This window comes from Colias eurytheme, chromosome 19 (assembly GCF_061535395.1).
Source record: "Colias eurytheme isolate Ceu_HAF_F1 chromosome 19, ilColEury1 Martin Lab GWU primary, whole genome shotgun sequence".
NCBI classification, from domain to species: Eukaryota; Metazoa; Arthropoda; class Insecta; order Lepidoptera; family Pieridae; genus Colias; species Colias eurytheme.
This window is the reverse complement of record NC_142998.1, coordinates 6199315-6219491: the sequence shown is the minus strand read 5'-3', so window position 1 is coordinate 6219491 and position 20177 is coordinate 6199315. Positions and strand designations below refer to the sequence as shown.

The following is a 20177-nucleotide window of genomic DNA, read 5'->3' as shown; positions in this document are numbered from 1 at the left end:
TTCTGAATTGTAACCTTTGAAAGCTATGCGACTGTTAAAGATACCTACCTTTTATATTATCAGCTGTTATAGGTGGTATATTATAAGCTAATAACTATTTTATAAAAATCTGTTCAATATTATTTAAAAAATATATTTCTGTGACAAGTTTTAGAGTAAATAGTTAGTTAGTTCTAGGTTCTTCTTTTCTTTATACATATCTACGTACAAACTAACCTAACTAGTTAGATATTAATTTTTTATATTCCTCTCTAGTCTCTATATTTTCATTTTTACCCCAGACTCTGTTTTATTGATTTATAAATTTCCTGCTCTGTAAAGTTCATTTTTCCCTTTGGGATTGACCTGAGTCCTGATGTCTAGCTTTTTCATTCGCACATGAATTGGTCCGGACTACGTACTTTTAAATTTCAGATTAATCTATTCTTATATGTCTTTCAAAAGCGAAATATTAAATATTAACACAGATATAGTGAACCCATTACATTATTTCAATCATCTTATGTGACCTTCATCATATTATAGTGTAGCCGCAAATTATATTACTTAATGTGTAAAGACCCTTTCTTAATAGTGTGCACACAAGGGATGTCACGATCGAACCCTTTGTCAGACCCCACCTGTCTTAGGGTATATCATTAATATAATATTTTACAAAATCATGTTTCAAGCCCAAAGTGCCAAATACCTATCGCATGCCTACCAATACTGACAAAGAGGTTCTTATTAAAGAGGTTTGGGAGTCAGAGACTTCAATAGACACGCAGCATAAAATAATACTTAGAATCATAGCCTTAAATTCCGTTCAAATCGATAAATAATGGTTAAAAAATTTGTATCATTATTTCCTTTCCATTTCCTTCCACTTCCCTAAACATCGGCGATGAGAATAAAAATAGTATTATTAAAATAAATAGCCCCGTTTGTTCCAACTGGGGGTTCAGTAATTTTATTTCATTCCTCTACGCGCGACTGAACTAAGCTTATGAGAGGGTCGGATAAATTACGGGGTGCGTAAAATATTTCACTCCCCTGTGTAATTATTGGCATTTTTGGGAGGAATCTCGTATTTCCGAGGTTAAATCCAGATAGGGTATGCGACAAATAACGGACATAAATCAAATGGATGTGATTTAATATCATCTTATATTATAGGGATAAAGGCGCTAATACATATATAGGTATAGTAGTAGATAGTATACGTTTCTAAAATATTTATGCAATGTAAAAGATATTGAGTTGGTTGTTGGTTCAAATGTAAAACAGAATATCCAGAAATTTAAACAAATGCATGACTTGATAATAATTAATATATAAGTGATAGTATTTTTTTAGCACTTTAGCACAAAATAGTATTGGCTACACTTACTTCTTATATTAGAAAGAACAGAACAAAATATTATATTCTAAAGCAAGGGTCGCATCTAGCATAGTTTATTCTATAAAAAATCTTCTAATACCCAATACATTAGCTCTATTGATCGCCCTTAGTTTGTGTTCGAGTTTCTAATAACAATTCTCTTTGGCATTACGGTGTTGGAAATAAAACTCTCCAGAGCCTAAGTTAAAGTTTAGTTCGACTAGTATATCGCCCTAATGATGTGAACAAATTTAAAAGCACTGTGTTACTTATTTCATTTTCTGTGTTAAGATTATTTTACAAATAAAAAAACATATCATAATTATATGGAATTAGCATGAATCCATATTTCTGTAGAATTAAGGGTGTGACTTTTACGTCATAACTAATTAATTATTATTAGATTGACAAAGCGCCATTCTTATTTGTTGGCCACTGAAGTTTTTATCAGTTATTTAAGCTTAATATAATACCAATCATCCAATCTTTTATATCATTATAAATTATATAATACTATTGCACTGGGTTTAACTTAATACCTACCAATTACCATACTTCATGCAGCCCGCAGTCAGGAGATCCAGTTTTGACGAAAGCTCGTACAACTTGCAGCATCATTTTCCAAAATGAGTATAAAAAATAAAACAATCATTCAATAGGAACTCGTTTAATTATATACATAAAATATATTTACACCGTACAGAGCTCAGCCTACTTACCTAAATGGCCACTTGAGCAAAATTATCATTAAGTATTATGCATCACACTACATTTTTAACTTGTGACCCGTTGGGAAAATGACTAATGTACACTTTAGTAGGCGGGTAATTAAAAATGCGTTTTATATTTTCAGCCAAATCTCTACGTACTTGTGATAATTAATAACATCAGCAAATGTTTTAAACATTTCTTACATAAATTTAGTATATTTAATATTTTGTAGTCCTTTTACCATCGGGCCGCAAAATAATTAAAATAACTTTTACAATTAAATGCTACAAAAAGAATTGGAAAATGAAAAGAAGAATTGAAATATGATTTAACTGGACGGTGTGGAATTAGGTGAACAACCATTTAATTCATAACCAAAATTTTGTTCACATTTTAGCACCTATTTAAAATAAAATTATTTGTTCAGTTATAAGTGTTGTGGTATAAAAAAGTAAAAAGTATATATGTAGTTCCTTAAGACTTACACGATTTGGAATGTGATGTTTTTACATTGTAAACATGATTTTATCTTAAAAACCTAGAGAAAGTTAAAGCAATTTTAGTGCAGTAGAAAAATAGACCGAGAGATTGAATTCCACAGGTCTTTGGATTTAATTATACGATAAATTCGAAAATCTTATACAAAAACGGCGATTTAATTCAATTTTTAATAAATTCATAGAGTATATTAAATTGTATGTAATTTCATTGATCACTTAAATTCGTATTTAATTCGTAATACTCAGGGTTAAACGTTAACAACTGCTATAAACGTAAATCGTCGTCTTCGGATTCACTGTCGCTTCCGTTATTAATCGCTTTGTGTATTTCGTCCTCGATCTCCAGAGCCGTCTGGAGTTTGTCATCTACCGCCAATTCCCTGTACGCAACTTTTATATTATCATTATAATGGTTACTACAGAAAGTTTTCTGCAAACAGGTCACTATCACGTAGAGGGTGACCGTCCCGAATACGACGAGGACTATCGAAAGGATAATGTTCACTTTGTAATGCCAATCGGCGTCGGATATCTGCGGCAGAACCGTGTTCGGGTAGCAGTAGAATTTGGGTTCGACATCTGTTTTGTTGTAGAGTTGGGCGTCGTCTAAACAGGAGGAGCACTGGGTGTTGTGTGGGCCGACGCACGTAGCGCACGTGTAGTGGCACGGCAGGCAGATGCGCGGCGCCGAGCTGTTGGCCGGCTCCATGTCGAGCGCCTCGAGCGCGGGCGCGGTGACGTCACCGTGCCGCTTGACGAGCGCGGGCTCCAGCGCGGTGAGGTTGCGGCGCCGCGACGACCGCTCCATAAGGATTTCGCTGGCGTACGTGCCGTCCGGGCAACGCGTATAGCATCGCCCGTCGTACAAGTGCAATTCCTTCGCGCATTCTAGTGGGAAAAGAACAGACACGTGAATATATGGGATAGAACGGGTTATCCGACACCACCCAGCACCGTCCCGGCTCCATGCACTCGCGTCGGCAGCATGATGCAGAAGATCCGTACGAACGAGTCGCGAAGTTCGTAGATGCAGACAATGAAAGTAGGTATTGAAGGGAAAAATCAAGTAGAATCTCGTCACTGATCTCAAATAATTTTGTTGGAAACGTTCGTTACTGTAGAATTTTGTAAATCAATAGGTGCCGTGATCGCTTACTTCATGCCAAAAAAGGGACGTGCACAAAATTAAATGAAATCAGGAAATATAAGTAACTCAAAAGTGAGGATGATTAAAGAAAATAAATTATGAGGGTTATCAAAAGGACGAATCAACAAGCAGAAAGCGGATAGCGAACATTATTATGAAAGTTAGAAACATTAAAAGCGAAGCGAGACATGCGACAAGAATAATATACTCAAGCAGTATCAATATCAAAATTCAGTGGAGTGAACATAACGTCAGCGGTGTACATTGCAAATAAAAACTTTACAACACGAAACTAAACCTAATAAGTAATAACAATGATCAGAGACAAGACTCCACTATAAATAAAAATCTATATAAATTTTGTAATAAAAGTGTTTTTTTATTATATATCCATCCACATCACGTTCAATATATACAAATTTAACATTTACATTAATAAATACAATTTATTCGGTAGCTACTTAATGCCGATTGGTGAACAATTTTACATGTATACAGCAAAACTGTTATAAAAATGAGTTACTTAATGATTTCTAGAACATCGAGCGATAGTTAAAACAGGTGATACAGCAGTTCCTAGCCTTATCCAAACTTATCGAACCTACTCCTAACTCTTACGGAGTTATTTATACATAATTTTAACAATTACGTTACTCTAACTACCAGTCGATGAGAAATCTTGATCGATCAGTCGTTTTAAAAATTTACATTTGTGAGCAATTTGTACAAGTCTCCAAATTTTATTTTTTCATTATAATAGCTACTTATTATATACAACTATGTTAAATTTACTAATTTTAAATGGATTGGCAATCACCGCTATGATCACAACCACATTATGCAATATATTTATTCTAATTATTATGTTTTACTATCTTGGAACTAAGTATTCGGTTTTTATTAAATCTGTAACAGCCTGTCCACTTATTTCAATTGTTAAAAACTTTTACGTTACCATTAAGGAAGCAGCCGTAAAATTAACAACGGAGACATAAACTTTTAATTGTTAAAAAGAAAAAGTTTAATTCAATACGCAATTTGAATACGGAATTTAATTAAAGCATAATAAGAGTTCTATTCGAATATTTTCGCATGTAAAAATAAGTCGAAAAATCTGAGATAAGACAACAAAAAGGTTTTATGAACAAAATGTAATTCGAGGTTGGAAATAAAGCGTGGGTCACGTACGGCTGATACACGATCGCAATTTAAACCCGACCGTTCAATACCTCTCCACTTCCTATCCTTTATAAATCTGCCAAGACCGTTGCTGATATAAAAATAGTCTCTTAAACGAAGTGATATATTGAAATTGCCACAATTGAACTAGTTATAAGTGCTATCTTCTCGTGACCCGTTTTCACTTCCAAAGGGTATTTCAAAGGTTACTTACTGGCTGGAAGGACATTCCATATTGTTGTATACAGGCTGTTACAGAAATAATTTGCCTATTTATTTTTCCTTAAGTTTAAGTTGCCTAATAAAACCCATTTCAACTTAATTTAACAGATATGTATGATTGTATTCAACACAACATAGCCTAGTGACGATATACAATGTATAAGAACATGTTAATTGTAATTAAATCAAACTTGATTTTTGAGCGTTAATCATGAACAATATCGTCAGAATGCTATTAATGTATCTATCAACACTAAAATATAAATTTATCTAAATATATAATTTATAAATATTTGATTGAAAATTTAAATGCGTTCACATTTGGCATCGTAAGTATACCGTTCATTTGGTTCATGGCAAAGTAAAATTGTTGCTACAAACTTAACAGATTTTAAAATTATGACTATAACATTCTATTGTAAAATATGTGAAACTTAATATTTTCCTATTATTGTTTAATACAGTTGGATTTATAGTGGATTTATAACGAAGTTTATATTTCACTGACTATTATACATATCAATATCACTGAATATGAGAAATAAGTTGAAAAAATTATTAAATACTTAATAAATATTGGATTTTGTGCATGTTTTACAAAATGACTTTATTTTAAACCAAATTGAAGTGTAAAAACATTATGCATAATATATTATAAAAGTAAGTAGGTATATTATTAAAAGATAAAATAAAAAACAAAAACAGAACATTATTTTAATCCTATAACGTAGCATAATAGGATGCGATATGACAAATCCCAGTGTATCTACACAATACGCAGGGAAGCTGCAATTATTTACGTATTAAGTACCATAAAACCTACATTTATGCCTACATCGAAATCTCTACTGCCCATTTATTCTCCCTCAAACTTCCAAACTTTTAGCTGCATTAATTCAAGCAAAATGGACGTCTTATTTGAAAGTACACAATATTAAATTATGTAATTGCACTTGTTCCTAGCTCTTTAATTTTGCCGATTAATAGTTGATTACAAAATACATACGAGTTATTTTGGACACAGTGTACAATATTTTACATAATTGTGTCGCAATAATTTAAAAATATCTACTATCTAAGGTAGTAAAAGTGAACACCTCTTATTTAATTCTAAAGATATCTTTAAATCACTGTGACCGTGGAAAGTCCGGAATGTTCGACATTTTTTCATTACTTATTGTTAATTATTTGAAGATGTTCTTTGTAGCATTCTGTTCGAAGAATAGAACCATGACAAAAGAACATTTTTCTTCGAAGCTTCCGGACTTTGAGAGCTGCTAAATTACCATCTAAAATACTTTTCAGTAACTACATTAATTTACCTTAAGTACAGGGAAGGTGACGTGGCAGTAAGTATGAAAGAATTCATTTTTTGTGATGTAAGTATTACAAAGAGGTATAAAATTAAACAAATAAGATTATAAACAGCTTGTACTTATAACGTAGATAAATTTAACTAGAATCACGAGCCTCGGCTGCTAGAACACCGTAGCCGGGTGAGAGGTCGCCAATATCAAAAATATTAGCAACGTATTCATGAAGAAATACAAGTACGATAGTGTTACTGCGATTTGGCGGTGTTAACTTCTTTGATTTTATAAATAAAATGCGGGAAATCTTTTGTGATTTAAACTTATGTAAAATATAATATCACATTTGACATGCGCATGTAAAAAAAAAAGACGGGTTGCACTCCGGGAGTGCCGGCTGAAGTGAAAACTTGATAATTAACGTTGAGCATGTTTGGTATCCATCCGTCTTACGATTTTTCGATCAGGTCACGTGTCCTGCCGCGAGTTTAAGATTTTATATACCCAACGCCGCTAAAGAAGTTTTCACTTCAAAAATTAAACAATTAAGGTACCAATAATCATTTATAACATTTGCAAGCAGCTATCGCATTGTATTTGTTCACGAACCCAGCGCGGGCGAACGTTGACATGTGCGCCACAAGATGGCGTCCTATCTGTCGCGGGCCGCAAGATGGCGCGCGCGGGTTAGTGCGAGTGTGGGCAAGTACAAAGCGTCGGTCGCGAGAGTGAGCAGCAGTAACAGTGAGCACAAACCTAAGCAGCGGTGCGGGGGCTGCGGCGCGCGGGTGGAACAGCCGCTGTGCGCGCCGCTTGCTTCCAGGGAGGGACTCTCTTCGCGGATCTGTGGGACCGGACAAATATTAAAAAGTGAAATCCCGTATCCCCTAGTGGGATAGGGCAGATGCATGTATAAATCTGTAACACTGATCAATATTCCTTAGGGCAAAGTGGGTGATCACCCTTCTATGTTCTACTTGACCGAAAAAAATTTTCTTCGTCTCCTTAGGGAATCGAACCCAGGATCCTCCGTTCTACGCACATGTTTCAAACTCTGTACCAGGGAGGCAGAGAAGTGTTAACCAACTTCTTTTACTACCCTTCTATAGAATATGCGTGTTAACATACATTTTTAAACCATTTGATGCAGTAAACCATTTGATGCAGAATGACTATTTACGAACTCTCCAAGTCCCATATTCATGGTAATCATTTTTGTAACAAAATTGAATTTGCTGGCTGAAAGTGCTGCATGTTGCCAAATTGATAACACGTGTTGAAATCACGTCCGAGGAGCGACATCATTAATGAAAGTTTCCAGCAACATTATTCATCAAGAAATGTTGACCATGAATAGGAGGCCTTATCTATACTAATATTATAAATGCGAAAGTAACTCTGTCTGTCTGTCTGTCTGTTACTCAATCACGCCTAAACTACTGAACCAATTTGCATGAAATTTGGTATGGAGATATTTTGATACCCGAGAAAGGACATAGGCTACTTTTTATTGCGAAATATGTACCACGGGCGAAGCCGGGGCGGACCGCTAGTACTGTATTTATTTATTTATTTACTACAATAATACAATTCATTAGTTATAAATTAAATTAAACTGGCACAAACATAATCTCTTTAGAGATTTACCGCGCGCCAGCGCCGTCGACATAGAAAATAAAGATTCGATAATATAATATTGATAAACAAAAATACATATTAGTTATTACAGACATTCATTCACAAAACTAACAAAAATATCCCGCAACATCTAAGTACAATACATCTTTTATTTAATTATCATAAGAAATAACAAACGTGGGTAGAAACAAAAAATATTAATCTACATCTTATCGCAACTGCGGTCTGCACTCTGCACCCACAGGGTGTTGATTTTCGCTTACAGAATTAATTAATTGATAAATTGATTTACATTTTTTACATACACAATTATATGTCAGTAGATAATGGATGTGTGTATTTTATGTATATATACACATATTCAAATACAAATTATGGCGTTAGTCTAAGATAAGTATACATAATTTTAGTCATGGTCGTACTTATGAATATTTATCAATAATTAATTGTTCATAGTAGTTTTTTAGTTTTATTTTAATATTTTTATCTGTTAGTGTATCTTTAAGTGTTTTAGGTAGTCTATTTATTAAGTTAGGGATTACGTAGTTTAATGTTCTTTTTCCATAAAGGTTATTATAGCTTGGTAACTGAAGAACTGAGAGGTCCGCCCTACGAGCTGAATAATACGAGTGTTTTATTTTGATGAAATTATCTGTAAAAAAGTATTGTTTTAATAACACTAGTTCAACTTGTTCGTGAATAGGTAATATTTTTAGAAAAGAGAATAATTTTCTATAGTCGTCATTGTAAGTTGTTTTAAGATTACTTGGCACAATTACTTTTAGGATACGTAGCTGTAGTGAAAAAATGCTATCGAGATGTGTTTTGTATGTTCTCCCATAACTTGATAGTCCGTATAGTATTATAGACTCCACCAGAGCTTTATAAAGTAACAGTAGCGTTTTGTATGGCACTTTGTATTTGATTAGAGAGAATTTAGCTAATATGGCTCTAAGCTTATCACAAACGTGGTTTATGTGAGCTTTCCAATTTAATCGATCGTCAATGATTAAGCCAAGATATGTGTGATTGCTAACGAGACCTATAGCGTCACATGAGCACGCATGTATAGCGTCACATTTTTGTATACATCTTCATATAGATCTATTTTATACACGTGCCTTACGAAGTATTTTCAGGGTTAAAGACTGTATACTTTCAAAATTATTGTCAATTATGTTACAGCCCCTAAGCCTCATTTTGTACAATAGACATTAAATTGGAAGCTTTCTATTGTATTACAATAAAGAGGAAATAATTCAATCTTCTTCGCTCTTGCTGAAAATAAATTTATGCTAACCTTTAATAATAATATTTGCGATTACGTCACAAATTAGTATTTTCCACTTACCAACCAAGATAAGTATTAAAAAATATGTGTATTTTTATTTTAAACACAAACTTTAATCAAATGAGCACTCAGTAATAGGATACAAATAATTGAAAACAAATTGAATTAAAATTTTATAGTAGTTAACCGTCCAAAATTAAATGAATTGGGCTGTTGCCTGTTAGCACGAAGATTTGGTATGTTTTTAAAGCATAATATTTTCGGTAGCCATAGGGGTTAAATTTCTATAAATCAAGACATAACATTTATCTTAAGATAAACCAACGAAGCACAATAATACCAGTTATAATAACGTTTTTAATAACAAGTAATAGTTTAGTTAATTCTTGTTACTAATGACTGTAGACAAATAATAAATTGCTTTGTCCAAGAAATCGAATATTGTTATTATTTAGACGGTCTAGGTCAAAAGGAAAATATTAATATTAGATTTTTGTATTAACGATTATTCGACGTTCACACGGTCTACTTCATAATATACAAGTAACACTGAAATATTATATTGTTAGGATACACAATATATTATAATTATAATTCGTACCAATATCCAGCAATCCAGGTTTACTTCAAAAACAATCGAAATATCTAAGTAGAAACAAAAGCTCGTTAATATCATTCCTTATTTAATACTTTTTTCATTGTGCTACCAACTATTCAGTAATCTGTGGTGTAATGTAACGCTTACATGCTATAATAAAATATTGTATTAAGTTTGAATTGGATTTGCAATGTGATCTAAACTGTCTAAAATAAAAAGAAGATTTGTTTCATTTTTTCCGGCGAATGGTTCAGATAAATTACAATCCCTAAAAATGATAATAAAAGTAAATAATTTGTTATCCAGTATGAGGCATTTAGTTTTATCTCAGATATAACTTGTAAGTGGTAAATGGGTCGGACGACAGCGTTATAGTATAAATCCTTTAAGAATCTCGTGACCCGCATCTTTAGTTTCACGACTGGGCTGCACTTAACCGATTAAACTTTATAGCCCGCTGCCTTAAGGTTTTAGCACAGAAAATGTTAACATTTAAATATATAACTTTACACGTGTAAGATTCAAGAGTTCCATATCGTTTTGAGCGTGTGAAGTTAAAAGATGCCTGCATAGCCATGTTTATTATCTTCTATCTAAATCATAAATCTTAAGTATACACAAGTTTTCTCAATCTTCATAAATCGTAAAGATGTTTTGACAAATATATTTATGTTCCCATAGGAACACATAGATTGCATGCCGTAGCTTTTTTCCTTTGTTTGCCTAACAGAAGACGGCCAAAAGATTGACTTTTAACTGTCCGGTATAATTAATTCACTAGGTTGTTTGAAGTATTGTTCATAGCTAACATTGTAAAATAATGTGGCGGATAAAATGAAGACGGTAAATACATGAAATAATAATAGCTTAATAGAAGTAGACAAAGTTAAATATCATTAAAGGTAAAGAAGTAAATAGGGAAGGATAAACATCAGCAAACATTGATGTCTCTTGCGAAAATAAGATTTTTCAATAGGGAAGGATCATCACTAGACATTAACGTCTATGTCTCAATTAGAGTCTACCTGAAAAAAACTCTTATTATTTATCTCTTACCGCGTGTGAATCATGCCAAACAAGCGCCAGGTCGTCATCTATAGAGTTATGTCGCACCTCCTCCGGCGCGTCGGGCCCCGCGCTGGGCTTGCTCCACGCCGGGCTGAGGCTCTCGGGCGACGCGTCGTACTCCTGTGGGGGAGTCTCCGTGCCGTAGAAGATTAGCTCCCATTGGGTTAGCGGGCCCGCTGCAATGGGATTGATTTCATGATTCACGTATAGACTGTGGACTTTCTGTTTTGATACTTGTGTGTTGTGTATGGGACTGATTCGTGTAAAAGTGTGTAGACTTTAGTTTTAATAACTGGTGTTTATGAGATAGACTAACATTAGTAATAGATTGTGGTAGCTTTGGTACTTTGTCCCTAGCTGTAGTGTTTAATTAGGTACGTGAATTCGTTATGTAGAGTACTTTTATTGGAATACATACTTATCAGAAAAAGCACCAAGGAAATATTTTAAATCATCGATTGAAATTGTACCTATAATCCATAATAATTGGAATGATATGAAGAATTAATAAGTGTAAAGAAAGGATTTTGTTATCTTTATCGTCTATAACTTTATAAAATATTTTTTTTTGCTTTCGTAAGAAAGGTTTTTGACGCAACTTGCTTTAAGTAACTGAAGGATAAAACGTCGGTCTATAAATTTTGAGAAGACTTTTATCTGAAATTTGATTATGGAATTATGTTTCATCACGAAACTTTGTAACAGTGTATATATAAGTTTTAATTAACTATTTAAAAAGTCTGGTTTAGGTGTTCAGTTATCTTCTAGTTTGCTTTCTATCTACTCAATACATAAAGAATGTGACATGCTTTTTAAATGTTACGTGTTAATTATTAAAAGTAAATGCAGCATCGATTATAAAATTTAAAAAGCACGTGTCTACTAATACCATTAATACACTGAAAATTCTACTCAAAAAGAAATAAAATTTAGTGGGATGGATTCATGGTGATTATTGTGGGCTTTCTAATTAAATCAGAAATAAAAAGCCGCTCAAGAACAAAACAGAAAATTAATAACGACAAGCGAAAATAAAAACAAACATCAAACGAAAGTTTCCTAATGAAATTTCCTTTGCTAAAAAAAAATCAAAAACACTGCACACAGCATGCAACTGCGGTATTCAGGACAAAGGTAATTGACGTGCAAGCTCGGACGGCTGAAACGAAACGGTCGCGGCAAAACGGACACAACATGCAAGTACCGTTCGCTTGCAGAGGCGCCGGATATATCCGCTGTATTTTAGGGTACTGCTCGAACAGGCTGGACATCTTGCGCTCGCGGGCGTCGGCGAGCGGGTCGGTGAGGTCGGCGCGCAGGTTGAGGCTGAGGTCGGGCGCGCCGGTCGCCCGCGCCGTCGAGCTCTCCACGGGAGAACGCGTCGCTGGCCGGCTCTGCTTCGACTTCTGCGAGTTCCTATTCGGATTCTTGGAATTTTTGTTCTTTTTCCTTTTCACCAATCCGACCGTGTACGTGGGGACTATCGGAATAGCTTTCCCTCTGTTATTTTTTCGCCCCGCTTGCACGACGACGGGCCGCGTCGCGTTACTCTTATTACGGATTATTGGATTCCTGAACGGTATGGGGTCGTTTTTAGCAGCCGGCGAGCTCGTTCCGTATAAAATTAACGACCAATCTTGTAATGTCGCTCGACCTATGATATCGAAATTGGGGATGTAACGACACACATGTATTTCGAGGAAATAAATTTTGTAATTGATTCTGTTGAATAGGATTGACACGAGAGTTTACAAAGATCTTGATTTATAGCTGACACTTAGGCGGCTTAAAGTTGAAATCGATAAAGTTTGTAATCTCCCGTGAGTCAGTGTCAGTAGGTAACTAAATTGTATTGAAATTTCTCCTCGATCGCAGAATTCGAGTTGAAATGTTTCTGATAGTTTCATAATCACCGAGGTCGGTAAATTGTTAGCGATTTGAGATTTTCGATTTTACGTAGTAACAATAATTAAATCTGGTTCAAGCTCGCTTCAATTAATTAGAAATACCTCTTATTATACTTGAAATAGACACTGCGCTTCTATTGGAAGAAATTTTAGTTAGCCGATAAACATCAAACATTAACACTATGTAAAATATAAACCGATACAGCGATACCAAATACGTACCCATATATCGTCCGCCGTTCTCCACTTCGAGCTGCCAGACGCCGAGCGGCGACTCTCCCCACATGTGCACGGACATGAAGGGCCACGAGTTGAAGCCGGCGCGCGACGAGTCGTGCGGCCTGAAACAACCCTCCAGTTTGTATGTACCCACTTAATAGCACTGACGATATTATATTTTGGAAATTGCCAATAAACATGACGTTGAGGGCATTCAATGAACATTTAAGATGATGTAGTGCTTTCAATAACACCTATTGAGTCTTGATTGTGGAATAAAGAATATTATGAGAAGTAAAATATTTCAACGTAAATTTAAATTATCAAGAAAGTTCATGTGATATTAACATCTGTATTTAACTGTACAAATACACGTGTAAAAATAGCACCGGTTATATTTTTAACGCTACAGTAAATTTGCATTAACACCACGGCACGGATTTAAATAGGTGTAAATCGAGTCTTATTGTTTCAACGGCAAATTCATTGACCGTTTGCATAGCATACGCAAATAAGTTTGTTTCCAGTTTGGTGCTAAATTACCAGCAAAATCAAATTACAGGCTAGAAGTGTGAAGGCAAAACAACTGTAATGATTGGAATTTAGTCAGCCGTGAATAGTGACTAATTGAAATAACTTTCCGGTCCGTTCATACATTTAAAAGTTTAAAAACCATTTGAATGTCCATCAATTCAGGTAAAAAATGCAATTTGCACTTTTGAAGTAAGTATTACTTAGTATCTAAATACTTCCAATATCTACCTACTACTGTTTTAATCTGGTTTGGCAATTTTGAATTTGTTCTCTAATTATTACTACAACAATACAAGGTGTTTAATTCAGTATTCTAGAAGCTGAAATTTAGTACAAAGGTACATAAAATGAATTGTGTCTGCCAACAAAGACCCTTTAGTTTTATCGTGGACTTGGGACTGGCAGTCTGCTATTTATTGTTAAACTTTAAACAAATTTACACGACCCTAATGTGGGCTATCGCAGTTTAGCCAAAGCTATTACGGCAAATAACAAAACGTTAACCTTTTACTTGACTATTAAAGCTTAACTTTAATTTGCATTAATTAAATGTACGACTACATTCGTTTTTTATTAAATTAAACGTTAAAGACAATTCTTAAGTTGCTTCAAAAGTCGATTTCATAAGCCATGAAACAATCCAATATAGAAAACCTTTTTTAATTCCAGATATTTATCACACAATCTCTACAATAGTTCTCCGAAATTCTTGTTATATTCCTGCTAACATCCCGTGTCAAAGAGGAGAGGGATAAAATGATTTTACAAAGCTATTTCATTAAAGCTAACGTCACTTCAGGCGGTTCATGAGTCGATGCGCTATTTCACAGTGATAAACTACGCCACTCACTGGCTATAGAGCGTAATTTGCGAACATTACTCTTGCATAAAACGGTGCCATATGTGATTGTCGTTACATAATATAGTAAGACGGTTGATTGTTAAATTATGGTTCGTTTATTTGAGATATGCTTCCTTCAATTTCTTTATCAACATCGCTACGAATGTCGCATGGAATTTTTCTATGACAGTCATATGATTGAATTTTTTATGCGTAGATTATTTTATTGTCACCCGTAAATAATAATTAATTGCATAATTTGAACAGATTATATACGAATAAGTATCATAGCTTGTATGTTAATAAAGTGTAACAAATAAGCAAATGAAAATATTTGCTCGATTTGTCATATTTGTAATACAGAAAACAGAGCTTTAGTAGTATTTAAAGTCACTCGATATGGAAGAAGGATGCTTTGTCACGCTTTGTAATTCGCTCCGAAAGTTCCGATAACGACCTACTGCCTGTGAATTTAAATAAGCAAAGACGAAATATAAAGGGAATCGTCTTGCTGAGTAGAGCTGTAACGTTAACGATACCAAAGGTAAACCTTAATGTAAAACGTAAAGGTTCTCGACATCTTGTTTGCGCTAAGTGTGCAAAGATTTCAAGCGGGTACTTTGTCTGGATTGTGATTTGCAAAGTTTAAATTACGGGTATCGCAGCGGCAGCAAAATAATTGAGATCTAAGATATTGACGATCTGTTTAGAGGAAGAAAATCGTATTAGGTATAATATATCTTGGGAAAATTGCATTAAATTATAATTTTTATCACAACAATGATAACGTGCCCAAGTGAATTAATTCACTTGCACGTGCTCCAAGTCGTTCACACAAGGACACGCATTTACTGCAAAAAGGCACTCCACTCACCTTGACGCGAGCAGCGTGACCTGCGGTGAACTACCCTGTCTTGTACACGCTCATTATGCATCTGAAAAGCATAATAGGACTCACCTAGGAGCGAGCAAGGTAACTCGTGTGCCGGCGGGCGAAGTGAGTGCGATGCGCAGTTCCCCGCGTCGCGCCGCCGACAGCGACACGCGCGCTTGCACGTGCTCCAAGTAGTTCACGCCGGGACACGCGCCTACGTCCAGCTGTAAGTGAACAACATTATTGTATGACCGCAGCGCATTATTTGTGGGCAGTTGGAACCACATACTTTGTGACTAACAAAATATAATAATGGAGAAGTCAGGGTGTGGTCCGCGCTACTTTTCTATTACGAATAAGTACTAGAAATAACTATTCTATTGAACATATTGACGCCTTTATCCAATTTCCAAACATTCAAAAGCTTTCGATAAACTATCAATGGAATTCGTTCATTCAATAAGATTTTAATCACAGCATTCAAATAGTTTTCTTTATTATTAAAATTCAAATAAATTCATTAATTTATACAAAAACATTCTTCTAATGAAAAGCAATAATTTGAGTAAAATAATAACACAACCATCATGAACAAAATAAACTGTCCTGATCCTGTAACTTAAAACTGAATATTATCAATCACACATAAAATTTCAAAACCAACCTGCAAAGTAATCGAAGACCTAGCAGGCACAGCCCTCTGCGGTCTGGGAGCAGCGAGTTCACATCTCCTCTGCGGAGGTACGGTCCTCCACGAGCGAGCGAGTCGAACCATCCCCGCGGCGTCTAGAAGCCCGTAGCCAAAAGAATGGGAGACGTTTCGACCCACCCCGTTGGTCCGCCAATCTCCGTTTAGAGACAGACGTTCTGGTCTTGCTGTCCGTACAACTAGGGATAGGAAAAAGTGGGATGAGCTAAGAAGTACGAGTTAATGTATTGAACGATCAATTAACAAATAGGTCAAAATCGTATTCAAATTCTAAATTTGTAAATACAGCCCAAATAAACTTAGTGCTTTGAGAAGATCCACCAATATTCCAAGTAAGTATTAAGATGAACAATGAACATTAATTATAAAATAAATTAATAAATTATAAAAAATGGTGGTCAGGTTGATGAAATTACTACCGATTGTATCAGGTTTATGCTAAGAGAATAGGTATTTTTTTTATGTCAGAGCAAGCAAAGGGGCAAGTGGATAAGATATATAAATTTCGTACATAAGATTTCACAAAAAGGAAATTACTTTGAAATCGCTAAACGCTTTAATCATAGCCGGGATTCTAGGCCATAACATGGTGAACAAAACATAAGCTTCTAAAAAAGAGAACAAGACATGAATAATATCAGTTTTTATAAAATCTGAAGTAAATCGCTTCAATTAATCGGTTTAGAGACTCTCTCCGTTTCAAAACAGGAAAGCTCTGTATTTCCTGCAATTTCCTGTGCCTATTTTGTCGCAATATTCGAATAATCTCAACCCAATCTCAATTTACAATGGAGAGCTTAGCTTACGCCAATTACGTTTGCACGCTCAGCGATTTATGCCGTTCCCGTAAACAAAACTAAATTACCGTTAAAACTGTTGGATTATTTGCACGAAATTTTCACATATTACTCGAAGTTCGTAAATCAGAAATACCGAGAATGAATATTATTTAGACATGGAACAGAATTGACATTCATCTGTATAAAACTCCGTTAATTGGACATCTGTAGCAGAGATTTAATTCACGTTTCTTGTTACACAAAAGGAATGAACAGAACAGAAATAAAACCATGATTTATATGTAGTTCAATTGTGAGGAATAGAATATTAGTTCAATTGGAAGGAATATAATACTTCTAATTCTAGGAATATCAACAAAAAACCCCTTACTCATAGTTGCAATATTGATTGACGCGGGGAAATTTTATTCAATAGGTACAAATACTATCAAATACATACACTATACTCGTAGTTCACTTTAGGATAATAATGGATTTCAATACCTACCCGTTTTATGAAGGGAATAAAATGTTTTCTTCCAATTTATGATTAATCCGGGAAAATAAAATTAGGAAATGATAATAAAGAAAAAAATATTAAATTGTTGTTGATCCAATGAGACAACAATCACGCTTTATAATTTTGATTGAAATCAGATTTATCATTCCATTTTTTTATCAGACTATACTATAATATCCTTCAATAAGTAAATAAAACCTGAAATTTTGGTCATCCTACGGTCCGTAAACAGCCCTATTAGCAATTTTAAAAGTGAAACATAAAGAGTTAAAACCATGTTAAAACGCATAAAGGATTTAATATCACACATACAGTTATCTGCCCTTAAAAGTCTATTAAACATTTATGCCGCTCCATCCATTTTGATCCCAAACAAAAAGATGTTAACTGGAAAAATGGCTTTTTGTAGTAATCCGGATGAACTTGGATAAAACAGATATAGCTCTGTTGATTACTGAAAATAACTGCGTCATAAAGTGAATATTGCGAAAGCTTTTCTGGTATTTTATCTCACACATAAGAAACATGTCAGGGAGAGCTGGAAAAGTAAATAGGATTAGCGTTTATCTCGCGCGAAATCTTTCTTTGAAAGCATTTTCTGCTAAGAAGGTAAGACGATTTTATCTACCTTAAAAGAATAGTTAAGACGGTGCGCCTTAAGTCGAGTGGAAACAGCGAAACTGATGTTTTTAAAATATTTTTCTGTTTCGATGTTGGAAATGTAATTGCAAGCGTTTTATTTTCCTTCCTGACGTTGTTCCCTTTACAGGCGCACGTTGAGATTTTTGTGTCACTGATCATAAAAAGTGGAGTAACGTCGTAAACACGTATATTTCTGACACTCTTTTATTTCTACTTTTCAAAGCCATACAATGTCTTTGGTAAAGCTTTGATACATTACTTGCGTAAATATCTTCCCATCTTTTATTCGAGATAATGTCTTGACATAAAAATTGATGCAATGTTATTGAAGTCAATTACATTTTTGATCTATACCGTACACTTCTCACAATATTTTAATATTATGGACAATAATTTTGTAATTAACTAAGCTATAAAACATACAATATACGGTTTTATAAAAAAAAAGTAAACATTAGCTTTAAATTATTCAGATTACTGTTTTACTGAAATTTATAGAATTTTCGATACACGTACATATTTCCAACGTTATTCAAACAAAACGTTAGTAAATATTTAATCATAAATTTTAACCAATTAAATTATATAAATATTTTTAGAAATTATTTTTTAGACACAGAGGACTGAGTAGATGCTGATGTTTAGGTAGTGTGTACGTATGGGTGTGTGTGTGTGTGTGTATCCATGATCATAGGAATCGGCAAAAGTTATTTAGATACATCAAAATTAGTAACTTCAGACGCGAGGTCTCCCGTCGATTGGCTTAGATCTAATAAAAGCATTCATTCTATTATATTACTTGTCAGAGTTCTGATGGCTAATATTATGAGCTGTAGACATCTCAATTATCCAATAGTAAGTTCTAAAGTAACTTAACTGATATATTGAGCTATTGATAGTTTTAATATAGCTTATATTGTTATTAGTTCTGTTTATTGCGCGTTACATAGGTGAGTATCAAAATTTATAACTAATGCTAGTGTGATAATTTTATGTGCTGGCCAGTAAAGATCACCGCAAGAGTTATAAATAAGAAGTGCAAAGTTTAAGCATATAATATACGCTATGGTTTATAATGTAACCTGTGTGGGTTATTCATATTCATAACAATGGGATGTCCGAATCGAGACATGTTTGTAGATGTGCACAATATCGTGTAAAATGTACCTACAACATGCGATATAGTGCAATATCATTTGTTTTTACACCATAACATATTACGTGCTAAGTTCCAACGTACACTATAATTCACAAAAAAAAAATAAGTGGCGCAATATATAGTATAAAAGCATTCTAACTTAGTTCCCTAGTACTCACCAATATGCTGCATGTCCCGCCACGTGAGCTCCCTGTTGGCTTGCAGCGCGAGCGCGCAGATGCCGGCCGCGAGCGGCGCGGACGCGGACGTGCCCGTGTGCCCCGTCGTGCACGAGTGGTGCAGGTCCGTTGTTACCACCTGGTGTAACCGTACCATTATGATGATTGTCATCGTAATTATTATAATAATTGTCATCATCAGTGTCGTAGCCCCGAACGGCCCGATCGGTCCACGATACAATAGATTTTTTATTGTGTCTGTGATTCCGGGGCCTGAGTTATTAAAGATCGGTACAAAGTGATAAAGCCGGCTACTACAGATATGAAATTAAAAAAAGGAACAACCTGCCGCAGGGGCAATATTGGAACAAACTCGGTTGGTCAGCGTTGGGAGCAATTTCAACTGTTTTCTTAATTGCCCCTGCTTATACACATCACAATTAAGGAACTAATTAAGGGCGCAATACCAATATTGCCCTGTGGCAGGTTGTTCCTTTTTCGAAATTTCATATGTGTACAATTTTATTGAATGAAAGTAAAAACAAATTATTATTCAAACATCGTCTTAGTCGTCAGTATGGTCATTAATGTCATCAGACCCTTTGTACTGTAAACAGATACTTTGAGGGCCATCCCAATTTATTTGATAAACACAAATAGATTGTAAGAGTAGGGATTGGGACCATCTTCTCTACAGTAGGTATGTGCCTTCTTACATATAAATACTTCTATCTACAGATTGCTGCTTGGAAGGAATTACTAAAAAGGTCGCAATAAATAAAAGTAAACGTGGAATAACTAAAATTCGTAA

At 34.5% G+C, this 20177-nt stretch overlaps 1 protein-coding gene across 2 annotated transcripts in view; it reads right to left on the bottom strand.

Moving 5' to 3' along the window:
• Positions 1-2011: 2011 nt before the first annotated feature.
• Positions 2012-20177, bottom strand: part of Fur1 (Furin-like protease 1) — a 166293-nt gene continuing 148127 nt past the window's right edge. The window contains exons 8-15 of one of the 2 annotated variants that reach the window (XM_090113045.1): positions 19367-19505; positions 16064-16287; positions 15484-15623; positions 13154-13272; positions 12229-12678; positions 11013-11200; positions 7186-7273; positions 2012-3459 (exon numbers count right to left, since the gene is read on the bottom strand). In XM_090113045.1, the coding sequence (XP_089969171.1) occupies positions 2837-3459; positions 7186-7273; positions 11013-11200; positions 12229-12678; positions 13154-13272; positions 15484-15623; positions 16064-16287; positions 19367-19505 (1971 nt within the window). In that variant the 3' untranslated portion in view covers positions 2012-2836. The remainder of the gene's footprint in view (positions 3460-7185; positions 7274-11012; positions 11201-12228; positions 12679-13153; positions 13273-15483; positions 15624-16063; positions 16288-19366; positions 19506-20177) is intronic. The other variant, XM_090113044.1, reaches the window with a different exon arrangement.